Source organism: Thunnus albacares, chromosome 11 (assembly GCF_914725855.1).
Source record: "Thunnus albacares chromosome 11, fThuAlb1.1, whole genome shotgun sequence".
NCBI lineage: Eukaryota > Metazoa > Chordata > Actinopteri > Scombriformes > Scombridae > Thunnus > Thunnus albacares.
This window is the reverse complement of record NC_058116.1, coordinates 17,395,489-17,411,790: the sequence shown is the minus strand read 5'-3', so window position 1 is coordinate 17,411,790 and position 16,302 is coordinate 17,395,489. Positions and strand designations below refer to the sequence as shown.

The following is a 16,302-nucleotide window of genomic DNA, read 5'->3' as shown; positions in this document are numbered from 1 at the left end:
TCGGCTGCTGGAAGCCCGTGAGGAGCGGGGCTCACATTTCTTTTGTGGTAGAGGCAGACTTTTGTTGTTTTTTTTCCCTTTGATTTAAACATGACACTTTCAAGTGTAGTGTCATTTGATCCAGTTCGCTAAGTGTCTTTGATATCCTGTCTCAGAAGCGGGCTGCGGGCTGAGAATCGAGGCATCGCACAGAGGTTTTTGGATACACGCCGCTCCTGTTTATTCTTCCCCTCCTCCTCAGTTCTTCATCATGCTCCATCTCCCTCATTGCCCCTCAGATGAACTGTCTGAACTACAGAGCAACTGCCTCTTTCTTTTTATCTTTTCTACCAGCCCAAATTGTAGTCAAGCTCCACTGGCAGGTCAAGAAACTTCAGTGTATGTGGTGAAAGTTGTACCACAAGCAATATTGAACACAGATGCACTGAGCAGATACTCAAAGAAATCATTCAGCAGCAGTTCATGAATAACTGATCACCATAATTATCACTCTTAAAAACTACTGCTCTTTTTCTCTGATGGCAAGTGGTGATGTTTTTAGCTGCTGACTTTTCATCTTTAGCAGGAATGGTTAATGGGGGATATTAGATAATGGTCCTGACAAAATCGCAAGCTGTATTTTGCCTGATTCTTTTTTTTTTTTTTTCCTTTTTTTTTAAAACTTGTGTAAATTATGAGGAGTCGGTGGTGTCATTTTTGCAAATCACTGATTGATTGCATTGATCAGTGATGTGTGTTCTTCCACACACCTTGACTCGAATGACTTCAGTAAAGTGAGATGTGTTTTGTTTTGCAGGTATGTGTGGAGGAACAGCGGTTTGAGAGGCTAATGGAGTATTTCAAGAACGAGGACAACAACATTGACTTCATGGTACGTTCACACACACACGCACACACAAACACACACACACTTTCTTAATAACTATTGATCGCACTGCGATCCCTCCAAAAGCCGGCATCCAAACCACAGAGAGCTTGTGGAGCTTTTCGAGCTGAGGAAGGCTGAGTGAAGGTGTTTGATGATGTTTCTTTTTCTCTGCTGTCAAGAGTTTAGAAGCTGCAACTTGGGCTTAATGTAATCGATGTGTTCGACAGGTTAAAATAGTAAATAAAAAGAATCATCTTTTCCAGGTGGTTAGAAATACAGATATCTTGAATATTTTTAACACGTGTCCTCCTACGTTTGTCCAAACTCAAAAATAACCAGTCTGCCTGCACACACTCACAGGGCTATCAGTCTTTGTACAAGCACTCTAATTTTTCCTCATCATAGAACAAACTACAGATGTGTGGTGCAGTACATCAGCAGCCCTAAGCAAAGAACCCGTGCAAGTGTGTAATTTCCAGGCTGAGTGGTGCTAATTAGCTAGGCAGATCAGAATAAAAGATATTGTGAAAAAAGTGGCAACTTAAACATGATTTTATCCAGTGTGTGTATCTCTCTCTAAGTGTCTTTATTGATGTGGGATATATAATATATGTGTGTGTGTGTTTAAGAGCCAGTGAGTGAAAACCAGCAGATGCTGTGTTTGAATAGGCCTTCAATAGGACTTTGAATAGCACTTCTGTCACTAGTCCGCTCCTTGGTCAGCAGCACTAAAGCAAACAGACATTGTCAAAGCTGCCATGTTGCACCGAGACAACGGAGCTTCTTTCGGGAAGTCCATTAAGTCAGCGTCAGGGTGAGAAGAAGTGTGTGTGTGTACATTAGACACTGTGAGGAGATCCCTCCCCGATCGCTTTCTGCTTACCTCCCATAAGGCAGCCAATGGTGTTGAACCAGGCTGATTTGTTAATTTGTTTTTTTCAGATCCCTTTAATCTGCCAGATAAGCGACTCTACCAGCTGAGCAAGCACAGTAATGAGGATTTATACTCACAGTTTCACAGGAAGAGATATTAAAAGGCAACAGTTGTGACAATAAGCATAAAATTAGTTCCAAAAAGTACCAAGCTGTTGTACAAAAACCTCAAAACTGTTTAAACACATTTTTACATCACACTGTCAGCAGTTTGTTTGGATCTCAGGGTCATTAAAAAAGCATTTAGTTATGCATTAATTATAATTATTGTGATATACAGTATTTTTAATATGCAGCATTTACAAAAAAATCAGAAAGCTTACTTCATATGCTGTTTTGAATCTTCATCCACTAAGTGTGTTTTTCTGTCTCTATTCCCTAGGTGGCATGTATGCAGTTCATCAACATCGTCGTGCACTCAGTGGAGGACATGAACTTCAGAGTTCATCTACAATACGACTTCACCAAGCTGTGTCTGGATGACTACTTAGACGTGAGTTGAGACGTAATGCTGCAGGAAAACTGGACAGACAGACAGAACACGCCCGCTCTTAATATTCAGCTCAGTCCAGAGCATAGCATGTCATTACAGCACTCCTGAGACTGCAACCACTGAAAAGCAGTCAATAATGGCTTTTCCATTACTTCAGAAAAAAAAAAAAAAATCAGTCAGTTTAGTGAATCCTCATCTCCTGCCTCGCTGCAGAGGTTAGATCAATGCTGGCCTCTGAGTCTGAGAAAGTCAGCCTCATGCAGGGAACTGGAAAAAAAAAATTAATATCTCCCTCTCTCTCTCTCTCTCTCCCTGACTGCCTCGCTCTTATCCTCACGCTCTCTTTGTTTGTATGTTTTCCAGAAACTAAAGCATACGGAGAGCGATAAACTGCAGGTTCAGATTCAGGCCTACTTGGACAATGTGTTTGACGTGGGAGCCCTCCTGGAGGATGCAGAGACCAAAAACGCAGCGCTGGAGCGCGTGGAGGAGCTGGAGGAGAATATGTCACATGTGAGATATGTCCCTCGATTTTTTGACCCTCTGAAATGACACAAACTCCTCAGTCCCCCTTGTCTTCTCTACACATGAGCATCCAGAATGTCAGGATGTTGACCGTGTGTTTGAGGCTCTGTCACGCTTGTTTGCTTATCACACAGTGTCCTCAGCCTGGGATTTCCTTTGGTCTCATGCGTTCACTTAACCTTATTATATATGGACACACTTTTTGTAACTTTCAGTCATAACGATGCATTAAAGTAAAAATATACTCTCTATGTTAAATATCTGACATCCTGCCCCGCTGGATCTCTTGACATACCGAGTTGGATCTTGTCATCACGATGAGTTCGCTGTGTGACCTTTTCCTCCTGGCTATTGTTCTCGTAGATGACAGAGAAGCTGCAGGACACGGAGAATGAGGCCATGTCCAAGATTGTGGAGCTGGAGAAGCAGCTGATGCAAAGGAACAAGGAGCTTGAATCCATCAGGGTCAGACTCTCAACATTCACATTCATCCTTTTTCATTCGGTTAAAGACAAATGCTCACAGTACACAATCAAAAATCAATTCAATAGTTTTCTTTTAGGTAACAATTCTCAGGCCTTTGTTAGTTTTTAGGTTTTGCAGTCTCTGATAGAAAGAATGGAATATGATAAGGTTATTAACACAATATTTATGCTTCCACATATGCAATATTAGATTCACTGCACATCCATTTTTATGCAGTAGTTATACAGTAGTTTAACCATAAATCTGTACTAATGGCAACAAATATTCCATATGATCATGAATGTTTAATCGGAAAACGAGATATTTGAAACAGCACTAGAAAGTAGTCAGCATGTAATCCTCTTTGTAAAAGAAAATGATTTCTCTATTCCTGCTTTTTAGATGAATACTTCTTTAGATTTGTTTTTTTCTCTTCTCCACAGCTCCTCTCATGACCATACAAGCCCTAACTTACTCTGTTTTCTGTCTCCCTCCCTCACAGGAAGTCTACAAAGACACCAACTCGCAGGTGCACACGCTGCGGCAGAAGTTGAAAGAGAAGGACGAGGCCATTCAGCGCCAGTCTAATTTAGAGAAGAAGATCCATGAGCTGGAGAAGCAGGGCACCATCAAGATCCACAAGAAGGGAGATGGAGACATCTCTATCCTGCCCTCGCCACCCTCAGGAGTGGAGGGTTTGCCGGGCGCCGTGATAGGAGGAAACGGTGCATCTGTCAGTCCAAACCATGCGGGAAGTGTAGCGGGCACGGCGGCTCAGCCACCACCACCTCCTCCGCCCCCTCCGCTGCCAGAGAACGGCACATGTAGGTTTATTCACACATAAACTGTAAATCATGACATGGAAAAAGAAAAGACGGGACAAAATGTATAATCTGTTATTCCTGTTAACCTTCTCCTTACTGTCCCTCCTCTTTTCCAGTGCCAAATGGTCCGTCATCGATTAGTCCTGCAGCTGCAGCACCTCCCCCACCTCCGCCGCCTCCACCTCCACCTCCGCCACCCGGACCAGAGATGTCAGTCCCTCTGCCCCCTCCGCCTCCTCCTGTGGCCCCCCCACTGCCAGGCTGTGGGACCCCAACAGTCATCATGAACTCTGGGTTAGCAGGTAAGATCACCGAATTGGCAAAAATAAGCAGGTTTGTGTAAATGTTTGAGAATGAGAGTAATGTGATACGCAGTGAAAAATTATACTATAATGAGCAAAGCAGCTTCTTAAGCAGCTTTTTAAGTAATCTGCAGGATTTTACTGGAAACACTGTATTAGAAACATTAATAATATATATTTGATACTGTTACTGTTTCACTGTATTGTATCATTTGGATGATTAAAGTATTAATTTCCACAATAAACACATTGTAAAGGGCTGCAGTTTCACAATGACATGATTAATAAAACACTTGTAGCTCCTGCTGCAGCTTTGCTTGCTTTGTTGGAACTGTAAGGAAATCCAGCTGTATTCTAACTACTTTGCTCCACAGTAAAGTTAATGTTAATACCAACTCAACACACAGTAAAATCTTTCCAGTCGCTGGAAATCTGACGAACGTTTGAAGCAGCAGGTGCTGCAGGAAGACTTTGAAGCAGCTGCATGCATGTATAGTGATGAGTTTGCCAGTAGCAACTAAATTCATTATTCTTATATTTGTATGTTTTTCAGGTCGTATTTTAGTTGGGGGACTTGAGCAGAATATTGGTAAAAAGATAAATGGATGGATAGAATATTGTAATCTGGTGTTTGAATGTTGTTGTAAATGCATACGTATAAAACTGAGTTCAAACAACAACAAAACTTAACTATAAATCCAACCAAAAGCTTTAATTTTATGTATATTTAAAGGATAGGTTAACAATAAAAAAATGAACATTCAAACAGGTTTAGCTCGCTGTAATCGTTCCTCCTGTTCATACTGACCATTAGAAGATCCCCCCAAATGTACTTAGAATATAAGTGATGAGGGACAAAATCTGCAGTCCTCTTTTTGAGCAAAAGTGTATTTAAAAGATTATCTGAAGATAATTTGAGGTTTCACCTGTCAAATAAAGGATATCTTCCACAGTTAGTCTTTTTAGTAAAAATGTCCCTCTTTGTGATGAATAGTGTTTTCCTGTTCAGCCTGAAGTGGAAGGATCTAGATCATAACAAAAAGAGGGAATTCTGCACTAAAAAGACAGTTACTTTGAAAAACATTGACTCATATTAGCTTCAAGTAAACTTTTAAATATATGTTTGCACGTAACGAGGGCTGTGGATTTTGTCCCCCATTGCTTACATTGGCCATTATGAACAGGAGGAGCAAGGAAAACATGTGTCAATGCTCATTTGGCTGACTTTTTTTTTTAAATTTGTGAACACTCCAAAACACATTTTTAAGGTTTCTCCCCATTGTTGAGTTGTTTTTAAAAATTACTGAAACTCTCAGGCTATCAACCTTCCTGTCAATCATACTCCTGCTCCTTTCTGTAACTATGTATTCACATGTTAAGTGTCATAACTAAAGCTGCAGAGTGAGGAAAGCAGGAAAACATTAGAAAACACCAACAATGCCAGAAATGTTGTTTGCACTCGTCAGTAAACTTTAGACGCCCCTGTGACTTTTATGTGGAAAGTACAGATCCTTTACTATGTGTGTTTGAGATGTGCATGTTTAAGCTTTCTCACTAACTCTGCCAATTTCTTAATGATTTGTCTTTGAATTGTTTCTTTTTCTGCCAACCAGAGGGACCCATCAAACTTTTCTGTAGGTTTTTGCCTGTCATGTTTGGTGTTTTGTCTTCCCCAATGCTCCTTTCCTTTCCCACAAGTTTTGAAAATGGTATTTTCATAAGGAAAAAAAAAAAAATTCCCAAACATATTTTCTTTTTATTTCTTTTTGCATCTAACATGGGCTCGACGAGATCTATAACCCACATGTTCCAAAACACATGGACCATGACTTTATGAATTCTCTTTGTTTCTGCTTTTGTCTCTTTCACAGTTAGACTTGCTGTGAAAACGATGATTTTAATCAACAAAGAAAATACCAAATTTCAAAATCCTGCATGGTTTTACCTTCACACCTTGATGTAGTCACAGTGTTGTGATTGTGTGTGTGTGTGTGTGTGTGTGTTTGTATGAATTAAGTATTGCTACATCTCAAAGTGTTGGTTGCATGCTGAGACACAATGTGCTGTGGCACGCAGATGATAGAAAGTGATAAGCACTGTGGGGAGCTGGAATGCTGTTTTCGTTATCGTTCTGTCTCTGAGGACACTTTATGTGGCACTGTGACAAAGCAGGGTGCCACCTTGATGCTCAGCTTCAATCTATCAGCCCAGGTGTCCACAAATAGCTATAATCTCCCTGATAAATAGTTTGTCTCCAGGCCAGGCAGGAAATCCTCACCATATGCACCATTTACTGTACTTTATTTACCCTGTGGCCTTATTTACCTGCCTGCCAGAGGCTCAGAGGCTTCACTCTGCATGAAAAAAGTAAAAAAGAAATGTTTAGTCTAAGAAACCAATATGGGCAAAAGAAGCATTCAGTTAAATTAACATTTAAAAAGTGATCAAATGGAAGTGAGATTGTATGTTTTTAGAGATCAGACAGATGCGTCTCATCCATGTGTGTCACCATATCCGAGATACCCGTCCACCCATTCACCAATCTCCCCGCGCATGTGACAGTGTAATTGTGTGTGTACTCTGACACAAGACAGGGACGCTATATTAACTCCTCTTTGTCCTGCCTAGCCGTTAAGATCAAGAAACCCATCAAGACAAAGTTCCGTATGCCCGTCTTCAACTGGGTAGCCCTGAAACCCAATCAGATCAACGGGACTGTCTTCAATGAGATTGATGATGAGCGGATACTCGAGGTAAGAATCTTCTCTCATTTAGCAAACGATCACTCATGTTCTGTCCGCTTTCAGCCCGAGAACAGAACATAAACCACTTGTTTGTTTGGCGTCTCTCAGGACCTGAACGTGGATGAGTTCGAGGAAATGTTTAAGACGAAAGCTCAGGGCCCGCCGATCGACCTCAACATGAGCAAGCAGAAGGTCATCCAGAAGGGACCCAACAAGGTGACGCTGCTGGACTCCAACAGGGCAAAGAATCTGGCCATCACACTGAGGAAAGTGGGCAAGACACCGGAGGAGATCTGCAGGGCAATTCAGATGTAAGCCAGTTCAAAATATTTTTCCCGATTGATGATACTAAAGGATGCATGTTGTGATACAATGCACACGTGTTTTATTCGTGTGAGCATGTTATCAAATGGTCTGTGTCTTGTTTTAATGTGCTCCTGTGTCTCTGCGTCTTTCAGCTTCGACCTACGGACCCTGCCGGTAGACTTTGTAGAGTGTCTGATGCGCTTCCAGCCCACAGAGAACGAGATTAAAGTCCTGCGGCAGTTTGAAAAGGAGCGGAAACCGCTGGAAAGCCTGACGGACGAGGACCGCTTCATGATGCAGTTTAGTAAGATCGAACGACTTATGCAGAAAATGACCATCATGGCCTTCATCGGCAACTTCTGCGAGAGCGTGCAGATGCTCACACCGGTGAGAACCAGCAAAATTTACAGTGAAATTACTAGTTTTTTTTAATGTTGTGACCAGAGAAAGACACAGCTCTGTATTGAATTCATTCTCTTTGTTTCCCCGCAGCAACTTCATGCAGTCATCGCAGCATCTGTGTCCATCAAGTCGTCACAGAAACTAAAGAAAATTCTAGAGGTTAGTGAACTATTTGTTTCCAGACTGGACGTAATGTTGAATGAATGTGTGGGATTCCTTTCTCACATTGTTACTCCCTCCTGCTCTGCAGATTATCTTGGCACTTGGAAACTACATGAACAGCAGCAAGAGAGGAGCAGTGTACGGATTCAAGCTGCAAAGTTTAGACTTGGTGAGTCACCTCCGCCTGCCTTTTATAAAGCTGCTCTGCTTTTTTTTCTTCATTGTTTCCGACACATCTGATTTCTCTTTTTAATTCCTTTACAGCTACTCGATACCAAGTCGACGGACCGTAAGATAACGTTGTTACACTACATTGCCAATGTGGTACATGAGAAATACACGCAAGTTTCTCTCTTCTACAACGAGCTGCACTACGTGGAGAAAGCCGCAGCAGGTGAGCCCTCAGAGCAGTCGTGTTTGTTTGCAAGTTAACAAGCACTTGTGAGATCCTGTTTCCACCACAGAGACAGATTCTTGTGCAGCGGACGTACTCGCAGATTCTGTTTCTCTTCAATTGTTAAGAAGATACATCTGCTCGTGTTCACAGTGTCGCTGGAGAACGTCCTACTGGACGTCAAGGAGCTACAGAGAGGCATGGAGCTGACTAAAAGAGAATACAGCATGCACGGCCACAACACCATGCTGAAAGACTTCATCACACACAACGAGAGCAAGCTGAAAAAGCTGCAGGACGATGCCAAGATTGCACAGGTAAGACGAGCGTGCCTCGCTTTGTTATCGATCAAGGTGACAGGGTGTTAAACGATGACCTGAATGTTTTTTTAATCTGTCGTATGTCTTTTTAAAAAGGATGCCTTCGACGAGGTGGTGAAGTTCTTCGGGGAGAACTCCAAAACCACGCCGCCGTCCGTCTTCTTCCCCGTGTTTGTGCGTTTTGTTAAGGCTTACAGGGTGAGCTGGATAATCATCTCACACACACACACACACAATCACACAAAAACACACAACCTGGCTTATGTCACCACGGCGGCTGGGGAGGGTCAGAGTGGGGGGGAACACAGATTATGCCCTCCGGTGTTGTTACTACACTACAATGTAACATATTTAAACTCGTACTGCATTCATGACACTTCACTTACCACGTTTCACGATACTGAAATAGAATCTCAGCTTGCATGGCATATTAAGTGAGTGCTTTTTAAAATTCAACGCTAAATTCAGTCACTGTGTGTACATGACGTGTGCGTATATGTGATCTCTTTAGCAAGCGGAAGAGGACAACGAGCAAAGAAAGAGACAGGAGCAGATTATGATGGAGAAACTTCTAGAGCAGGAGGCCATGATGGAAGAAGACCAGAAGGTAAGTCACCCTTCTTTCCCAACATCCCTCCCCCCCACCCCCGCATCCCTTTACCTTCCCCTCCTCCCCCTGCCTCGCTGTCTAGGGCAGGAGGCTACAGCGGATCATGTAAACTAGAAGGTAAGCCGGCTCCACTTCCTCCCCGCTCCCCTCCTCCTCCTCCTCCTCACTTCCTCCAGACTCCTGATCACAGGATTAGTTGAGCACCGACTGCCTGCTGGTTATAGTTATATCTGGTTCTACAGTCTGACACCCTGCTGAGCCACGTCGCATCAGCTCAGGATCAGTGAGATTATACTTCTTAAATGGTTTTAATTAACACACACACACATGCACTAAAGGGTAGAGTATGAAACCGCTGTGTGAAAGCATCTAAAAGAAATTACAGGTGGGAAAATCTTGTGTAGATTAAACTTATTAATAGATGTCAAGTGATGTCTTGGTGTGTGTGTGTGTGTGTGTGTGTGTGCTCCCCAGTCTCCATCTCATAAGAATAAACGGCAGCAGCAAGAGCTGATCCAGGAGCTCAGGAGGAAACAGGTGAAAGACAGCCGTCACGTCTACGAAGGAAAAGATGGAGCGATTGAGGACATCATCACGGGTAACCTCACCCGGGTCACACACACACACTCATACATGCATACATGGTGCTCTGCATGAAGCTCCTCTCCTGTGCTACATATTCAGTCTTTAACAAAGGGTTTCTAAACCAACTAACACAATGACTCTGGCTTTTTCAAAAAATAAAATCAGCTGTCAGATGTTTGAGAACTGAAGGCCTTACCTAACAAGCGCAAACATGAACTGACAGTCCAGCTAATCCAGTGACATGCTGAGTCGGCTCAAATGTGTGTGATGATTATTGCTTATCTTATCTGCTCTGTCAGTGCTTTGTAACACATCTGTATGTAGACAAGGCCAGGTTGTAACTAGTTATATTAATCATTCAGAAGGGAATAAATACATTTTTAGTTTACTGAGGTGTGATGACACTTGTCGTGGCCAGTGGTGGAACATAACTACGTATATTACTCAAGTATTAAAATACAGATTGGAGGGACGGACTTGTATTTTACTGGAATATTTCCATTTCATTGTTGCTACTTCATACTTCTACTCTAGTACATTTCAGAGAGAAATATTCCACTTTTCAATTCAAAGTGCTTTACATAAAACTTAAAAGGCATTAAGAAAAGAAACACAACATAGAGACAATTTAAAGAAGGAGACATGAAAATAAAATTTAAAAGGAGTAAAATAAAATAGAAGATAAAATAAGGTAAATAGAATAAAACATGAAACAGGAGAATAAACAGTGTAATGCGAGATATGAATAAATTGTCTTGATTTAAATGAACTGAGAGTCGGTGCAGATCTGCAGTTTCCTGGGAGTTTGTTCTGGATATGTGGATCATAAACACTGAACGCTGCTTCTCCAGGTTTAGTTTTGATTCTGTACCAGACGACCTGAGAGGTCTTGATGGTTCATAACGTAGCAGCAGATCAGAAATGTATTTTGTAGCTTCAGCGCTTTATAAACCAACAGTAGTATTTTAAAATCGGTTCTTTGACAAACAGGAAGCCAATGTAAAAGATCTGAGATCTGCAGTGATGTGATCCACTCTCCTGGTCTTCATATTTATCATGTTATCAAACAAGTTGAGTCCGGTCCTCCGCCAGTTAATAATGAACGGATTTGGTCTACGAAAACGGAAATGATGTCCATGTTTATTTGCATATAGAGCGGGGAAGTGAGATCCGATCACAAGTGGTCACTCGGGACGCATGTGGAGACGCCAGGTGTAAACAGACGTACTTAACGCTGTCCACTAATGATCGGGTCACCCAAGATACATGTTAATACCAGGTGTACACAGGGCCTTAGAGAGGACTCGAGCAGCAATTTGCTGAATCAGCTGCAGCTGTCTGGTCGACTTTTTAGAGAGATCTGTAGAGACGCTGTTACAAAACGGTCTGCAAAATAGGATTTTATAAAATTACAAAATACAATGAATTGTTACAGATTTAAAACAACCCAAATAAAGTAGTTTCAACTCCAAAATGGTGCTTGCATATTAAAACATCAGTGGTAACAACACAACAATGTAACATATAATAATATAACACTCACATGGGTAATTTTTCTGCATAATGAATGTTTTTGATACTTTGAGTACCGTTTTCTGAGAATACTTCTGTACTTTCACTGAATAAGATTGTGAATACAGGATTCCTTGTAATTTCTGCATTGAGGTATAATGTTACTTAAGTAAAGGATCTCAATACGCTCCTCCACTGGCCACAGGAACAATAATGTCACTAGTCTAGATCCCTGGCAACTGAAATGCAGATTGATCCTGTAACAATAAAATATTGTTAGATTCTAACAAATAAAGTCAGAAAAAGGTGAGTTTTTGCTCACTAGCTGCCTACCAGGCCTTTCAATAGAGCATTAACTGCTATTAATTAACTCTCAAACACTCTTTATGACATTTCGGGCCCCTCTGATGCTGTTGTTTGGTATTTGCTTAGTGCTAACCAGTGCTAAACCTCTGTAGGAGTCTGCTTTTCTTATATTGTGTTTGTCTTGTCTTGGCTGTTGTCCCTGTTGTTCTCAATGCAGTGCTGAAGACCGTGCCCTTTACCGCCCGCACAGCCAAGCGTGGCTCTCGGTTCTTCTGCGAGCCCGCCCTCAATGAGGAGTACCATTACTAAGCTTATAGAACTGTCTCTCTTCTCAAAGGTTGCTGGAACACGACGTTCTCTTCTTTATTTCTCTCCTCCTTCTTCTTCCTCCTCACACAACCTTCGCATGCCTCTTTACACTCCTCTTTAACCGTCATGCTCACCTCTTCGCACTGGGCCCGATCTTGTGGTTTTTGGAGACACACATGCCTGAGTGTGTGTGTGTGTGTGTGTGTGTGTGTGTGTGTGTTTGTGTGCATTCACATGTTTTCTCCCTCCCAAGCATGACTAGGTGTTGGGGGTTTAACGGTTTTCTCTGCCCACCTGCATGAAAGTGTGACACCCCTCATTTATTGTCATAATTTTTTCAGCCATGGCAAACCATAATGTCACAGAAGGAACAGTCGCCAAGGTCACTCTTATCTGTGCTGACAGGAAATCGGTGAAGACCATACTTTTTTTCCACACAGCAAGTAATGGAGCTCACAAGTTAAGCTACGAGCTGCCATCTAGTGGTCGTAGATTGAAAACAAGCACCGAGCCATGCATGTGAATATGTGATCTGATCTGATTAGATGCTAATTTAATGATCCAGTGTGGTCAGTGCCATCCAACATGTTGTAATATACAGTAGTGTGTATATATACAAGCTTCAGTCATCATCATATTGTTCGTTCCAGCTATTTACACAGCAGGTTTGACTAACTTCATGATTGTGTAAGAGTCTGTGGCATTATCACTTGCTTTTTGTGTGTTTCAATCAATGTGTTATTTTTAAAAAAAATCAATGTTTATGTGTTCATTATGACATATCATCATTTGTTGCTGTTGATACAGCTTCTTGCATGCTGATTGCTTCATCCCTGCCACTTTCCCATAATGCATCCCTGCTCTCCCGGTTAGCCCTGCCGCCCACTGACAGGTCACCTCTCTGACAGATGTTTGTCGGTGGTCTGGCAGGCTCACTAACATGCTGCATGATGTGTAGAAATATAGAATCTTTTGATTTTTCGGCGCTCCTATTTTTTTGCAGTTGCTACTAACATGCAGCCAGGTTGTTTCACTGAATAGACATCTGCAACGGATTCATTGGTGATCAGTGTTTCCCTGGCTGCATGCATGCTTTGGTTGGTTTTTCGGTCTAGATGCTGTTGAACTTAACAACCCCGCTGTGTCCTGGAACCACTTTTATTTTATTTATTTCAGTTTATATTTCCTTTTGTACTGGGATTTGGAAATGGGTTCTCCTTCTGTCCTGCTGGTAGCAACTTTGCAAAGCAGCTGAGTTTAGTAGCAGAAAAAAAAACAACAAAAAAAAAAAAAAAAAAAAGCTTTGATCCTCCACTCCATCCCCTCCATCTTCCTCTCCCTGCCAGTGGAACTAGTTAACATCCTCCAGCTCTGTCACCTCTCTCGCCCTTGCCCCATGAAGGCCCCCCCCCCCCCCCCCCCCCCTCCATGCAGCCTGCTGTCACTTTGCTTTGCTCGCGCAGCGCTCTCTGTGCAAAGCCACTGTGAAATGTTGGGCTGACATGCTGTGGTCAGTCACCCCCTTCTCCATTTTTAACCTTCATTTTGTCTTCTCTTCATCTAGCCCTAAAGAAGAATAATATTACTAAATTTCCCAATGTCTACTCGAGGGTAAGGAACTCCTCCAGTAGCACTCCTGTAGTGGTGGATGTGTCCCAAACCTGGCAAGCATCTCTTTATTACCTCCCTCCCTCTTTTTTTTTATTATTATTTTTTTTACTGTCATCTCTTGAAGGGTTTGACCTACCTGTCCCTCTCTTTTCTCCTCATTATTCTTCCTTCATAACAGTACGTTTGGATGTCTAGTGACTTAAAAAAAATACTCTTTACAGTAGTTTCTTTACCCTGGAATTAGATCACTTTTTATGGGGAGGATGCATCTTTGTTTTACAATATACATCTCATGTCTTGTAGATTCTGGCTTACACTTCAAAACCCTGTGGTCTGTCTCAGTCGTAATACCCAGAGACAGCTGACCTGCAGGGCTTTTTTTTTTTTTTTTTTTTTCTGTGTAGAACTCATGCTGCTTTGAAAGACAGGCTGCCAGCACTCTGAGCATGTGGGCTCATCAAAATGCCTTGACATGATGACTGACAGCTCTTTTATTCATCCACCCCCCCCTCCCTCCTTACCCCATCCGACCCCTTCCTCCCTCCCAGATTTGAGGAATCAGCCCTACAGACGAGCAGACGCCGTGCGGAGGAGTGTCAGGAGACGCTTTGATGATCAGAACCTGCGGCCGGTGAACAACGGCGAAGTGGTCATGTGATGAGGGAACAGTGCATGTGCTCGGGGGTGGGGGTGGGGGTGGGGGTGGGGGATAGTGAGGCTGTGTAGCGTCAAGAGAGGGAGAGACAGAAGGTTGGAAGAAGAGTGAAGGACGATAAGTGAATGATGGGTGTAGTAGCAACCATAGAGATGAGTATGTGTATATATATACAGTATATATATATATTACATAAGAATACACGTTATTCCATGTCTGTGGTATAGTAGCAGCAGCTTTTCTCTATGAAGGACTGGGACGTGTGTGGGACTGAATTTAAAGCGTCTGAAAGGTTGATTAAGGAACCTTAGACAAGCCAAGTGCCTGAACTTATTTTTGTTTGATGACTGTTTTTTTTTTTTTTTTTTTAAATATCCCCACTTCAAGCAATACAACTTGACCTGGCTTTAATCTTAAGATGTGTAAAACTGGACTTGCGGTGGCCTTAAGAGCCACGTGAAGAGATGCTTCCTCGGAAACATGATGTAGAATGTACGGGACATGTCCCCTTCAGCTGTTACAAACATTACATCTCTGGTGTTGTTAACACTCTGTAGTATCTTGGTTACATTCCAGTGCTCGTTTCCATTCCACATACTATACAACGATTTTCACATCTCATGAGGCTTCTCAATTTCTGCTAAAAGGGCTGATGATCAGGCATGAAGAAAGTGATCAGAAAGTGATTAAAATTCTATATTTGTACTTAAGCAAGTATAAGGAAGCTGAAGAATGAATGCAAAAGATTAAAAAGAAGTAGCTTCAATAAAAGAGCGGGCTAATGTGAACTGTATATATGAGGCCTCTTCAAACTGGTGCATACCGACTCCTCTCGCATCATTTGTTGCTACAGTTAAAGGGTCAGACCTGATTTTGTGGATCTTAATCCACAGTCGGGTGCACGCTTACATGAATTTCCATTTAAAATGTTGCATTTCTGTAGCAGCACAGCAACTGTCTGGTTTCTGGGAACAAATCAAGCCTGTAAAAGACTTAAAATGCATCTTCTGCCACATGCAGAGAGCGCAAAGAAAGATACTGAACCTTACTGGATGATCTCATTGTCAAAACTGGAAATTTAAGTTAGCATTTTATCTCTGTAAATGATTTACAGATTAGTCATTTTCCCGGCTACTGCGTCTGCTCATTTAACTGTAATTTTAATGTATAGTATTTAACCACTGAAAAAGATTCCTTTAAGTTCATGTTTTCATCTAATGTGTCTCCATGGTTTTCACAGCACAGTCATTAAAAACATGGCAAAAGAAAGTACACGACACACACGAAAAAAGTTTCCTAACTGTACAGATATTTTGCTACAAACCATGTTTTTTTTTGTTTTTTTTTTACTTAATTCACATTACCAGATGGTTAATATTGTACATATTGTTTAAACAAAGTTTTCATTGCCTTGTGCTATACAACTTGAATGTTATTTTAACTTATAGTTTTTGTTTCCATTTTTTTTTGTATATTTAATTAAGCCAAATGCAGCCAGAATCTACAGTAGTGTGTTAAGTCATAATGTCTTGCTGTCATGCAGGAGGCACCGGATCACTGAATTTGCTTGTGGGTGTGTCACAGGTGTATCAAAGCCAGCTACACGAGCATGAAACAAAATCTGAATCTCAAGTGTTGGTACATTTTAACTCTACAGTTACGCCCGGTTTAAACTCTTATCGTACACGTTGTAACTATTAAAACTAGTTTCAATTACCTGTGACGAGCTGGTTTTGTGGCCTAGTGATGCACCCTCCTGTAATTATCTCCACTGAAGCATGTGCTCGCATCCTTCTGGTTTTCTCTCAACTTCACTGTCTGTAATAGCGTCATTTCTCTAACTCTGGATAATACTGGCATGTTTTTTTTTTCTCTCATCAGAACTGTATTTTAGGCAGTTTGTGCTTATTACAAAATAACAAGCTTTTTAAATTAGGTGATATGAGATTTTCAATGAATATGATCAAAAATAAACT

The 16,302-nt window shown here is 41.7% G+C and overlaps 1 protein-coding gene across 7 annotated transcripts in view; it reads left to right on the top strand.

Moving 5' to 3' along the window:
• fmnl2a (formin-like 2a) overlaps positions 1-15,581 on the top strand; it is a 55,902-nt gene extending 40,321 nt beyond the window's left edge. The window contains exons 10-28 of one of the 7 annotated variants that reach the window (XM_044364895.1): positions 797-871; positions 2,184-2,294; positions 2,658-2,807; positions 3,183-3,284; positions 3,787-4,108; positions 4,225-4,410; positions 6,024-6,044; positions 7,039-7,163; positions 7,263-7,465; positions 7,613-7,847; positions 7,953-8,021; positions 8,113-8,193; positions 8,289-8,418; positions 8,572-8,735; positions 8,835-8,936; positions 9,250-9,345; positions 9,823-9,946; positions 13,625-13,671; positions 14,220-14,332. In XM_044364895.1, the coding sequence (XP_044220830.1) occupies positions 797-871; positions 2,184-2,294; positions 2,658-2,807; positions 3,183-3,284; positions 3,787-4,108; positions 4,225-4,410; positions 6,024-6,044; positions 7,039-7,163; positions 7,263-7,465; positions 7,613-7,847; positions 7,953-8,021; positions 8,113-8,193; positions 8,289-8,418; positions 8,572-8,735; positions 8,835-8,936; positions 9,250-9,345; positions 9,823-9,946; positions 13,625-13,671; positions 14,220-14,225 (2,349 nt within the window). In that variant the 3' untranslated portion in view covers positions 14,226-14,332. Of the gene's footprint in view, positions 1-796; positions 872-2,183; positions 2,295-2,657; positions 2,808-3,182; positions 3,285-3,786; positions 4,109-4,224; positions 4,411-6,023; positions 6,045-7,038; positions 7,164-7,262; positions 7,466-7,612; positions 7,848-7,952; positions 8,022-8,112; positions 8,194-8,288; positions 8,419-8,571; positions 8,736-8,834; positions 8,937-9,249; positions 9,346-9,822; positions 9,947-11,968; positions 12,089-13,624; positions 13,725-14,219 lie in introns of all 7 variants that reach the window. The other 6 variants (XM_044364891.1, XM_044364890.1, XM_044364889.1 and 3 more) reach the window with 6 other exon arrangements.
• Positions 15,582-16,302: the final 721 nt, after the last annotated feature.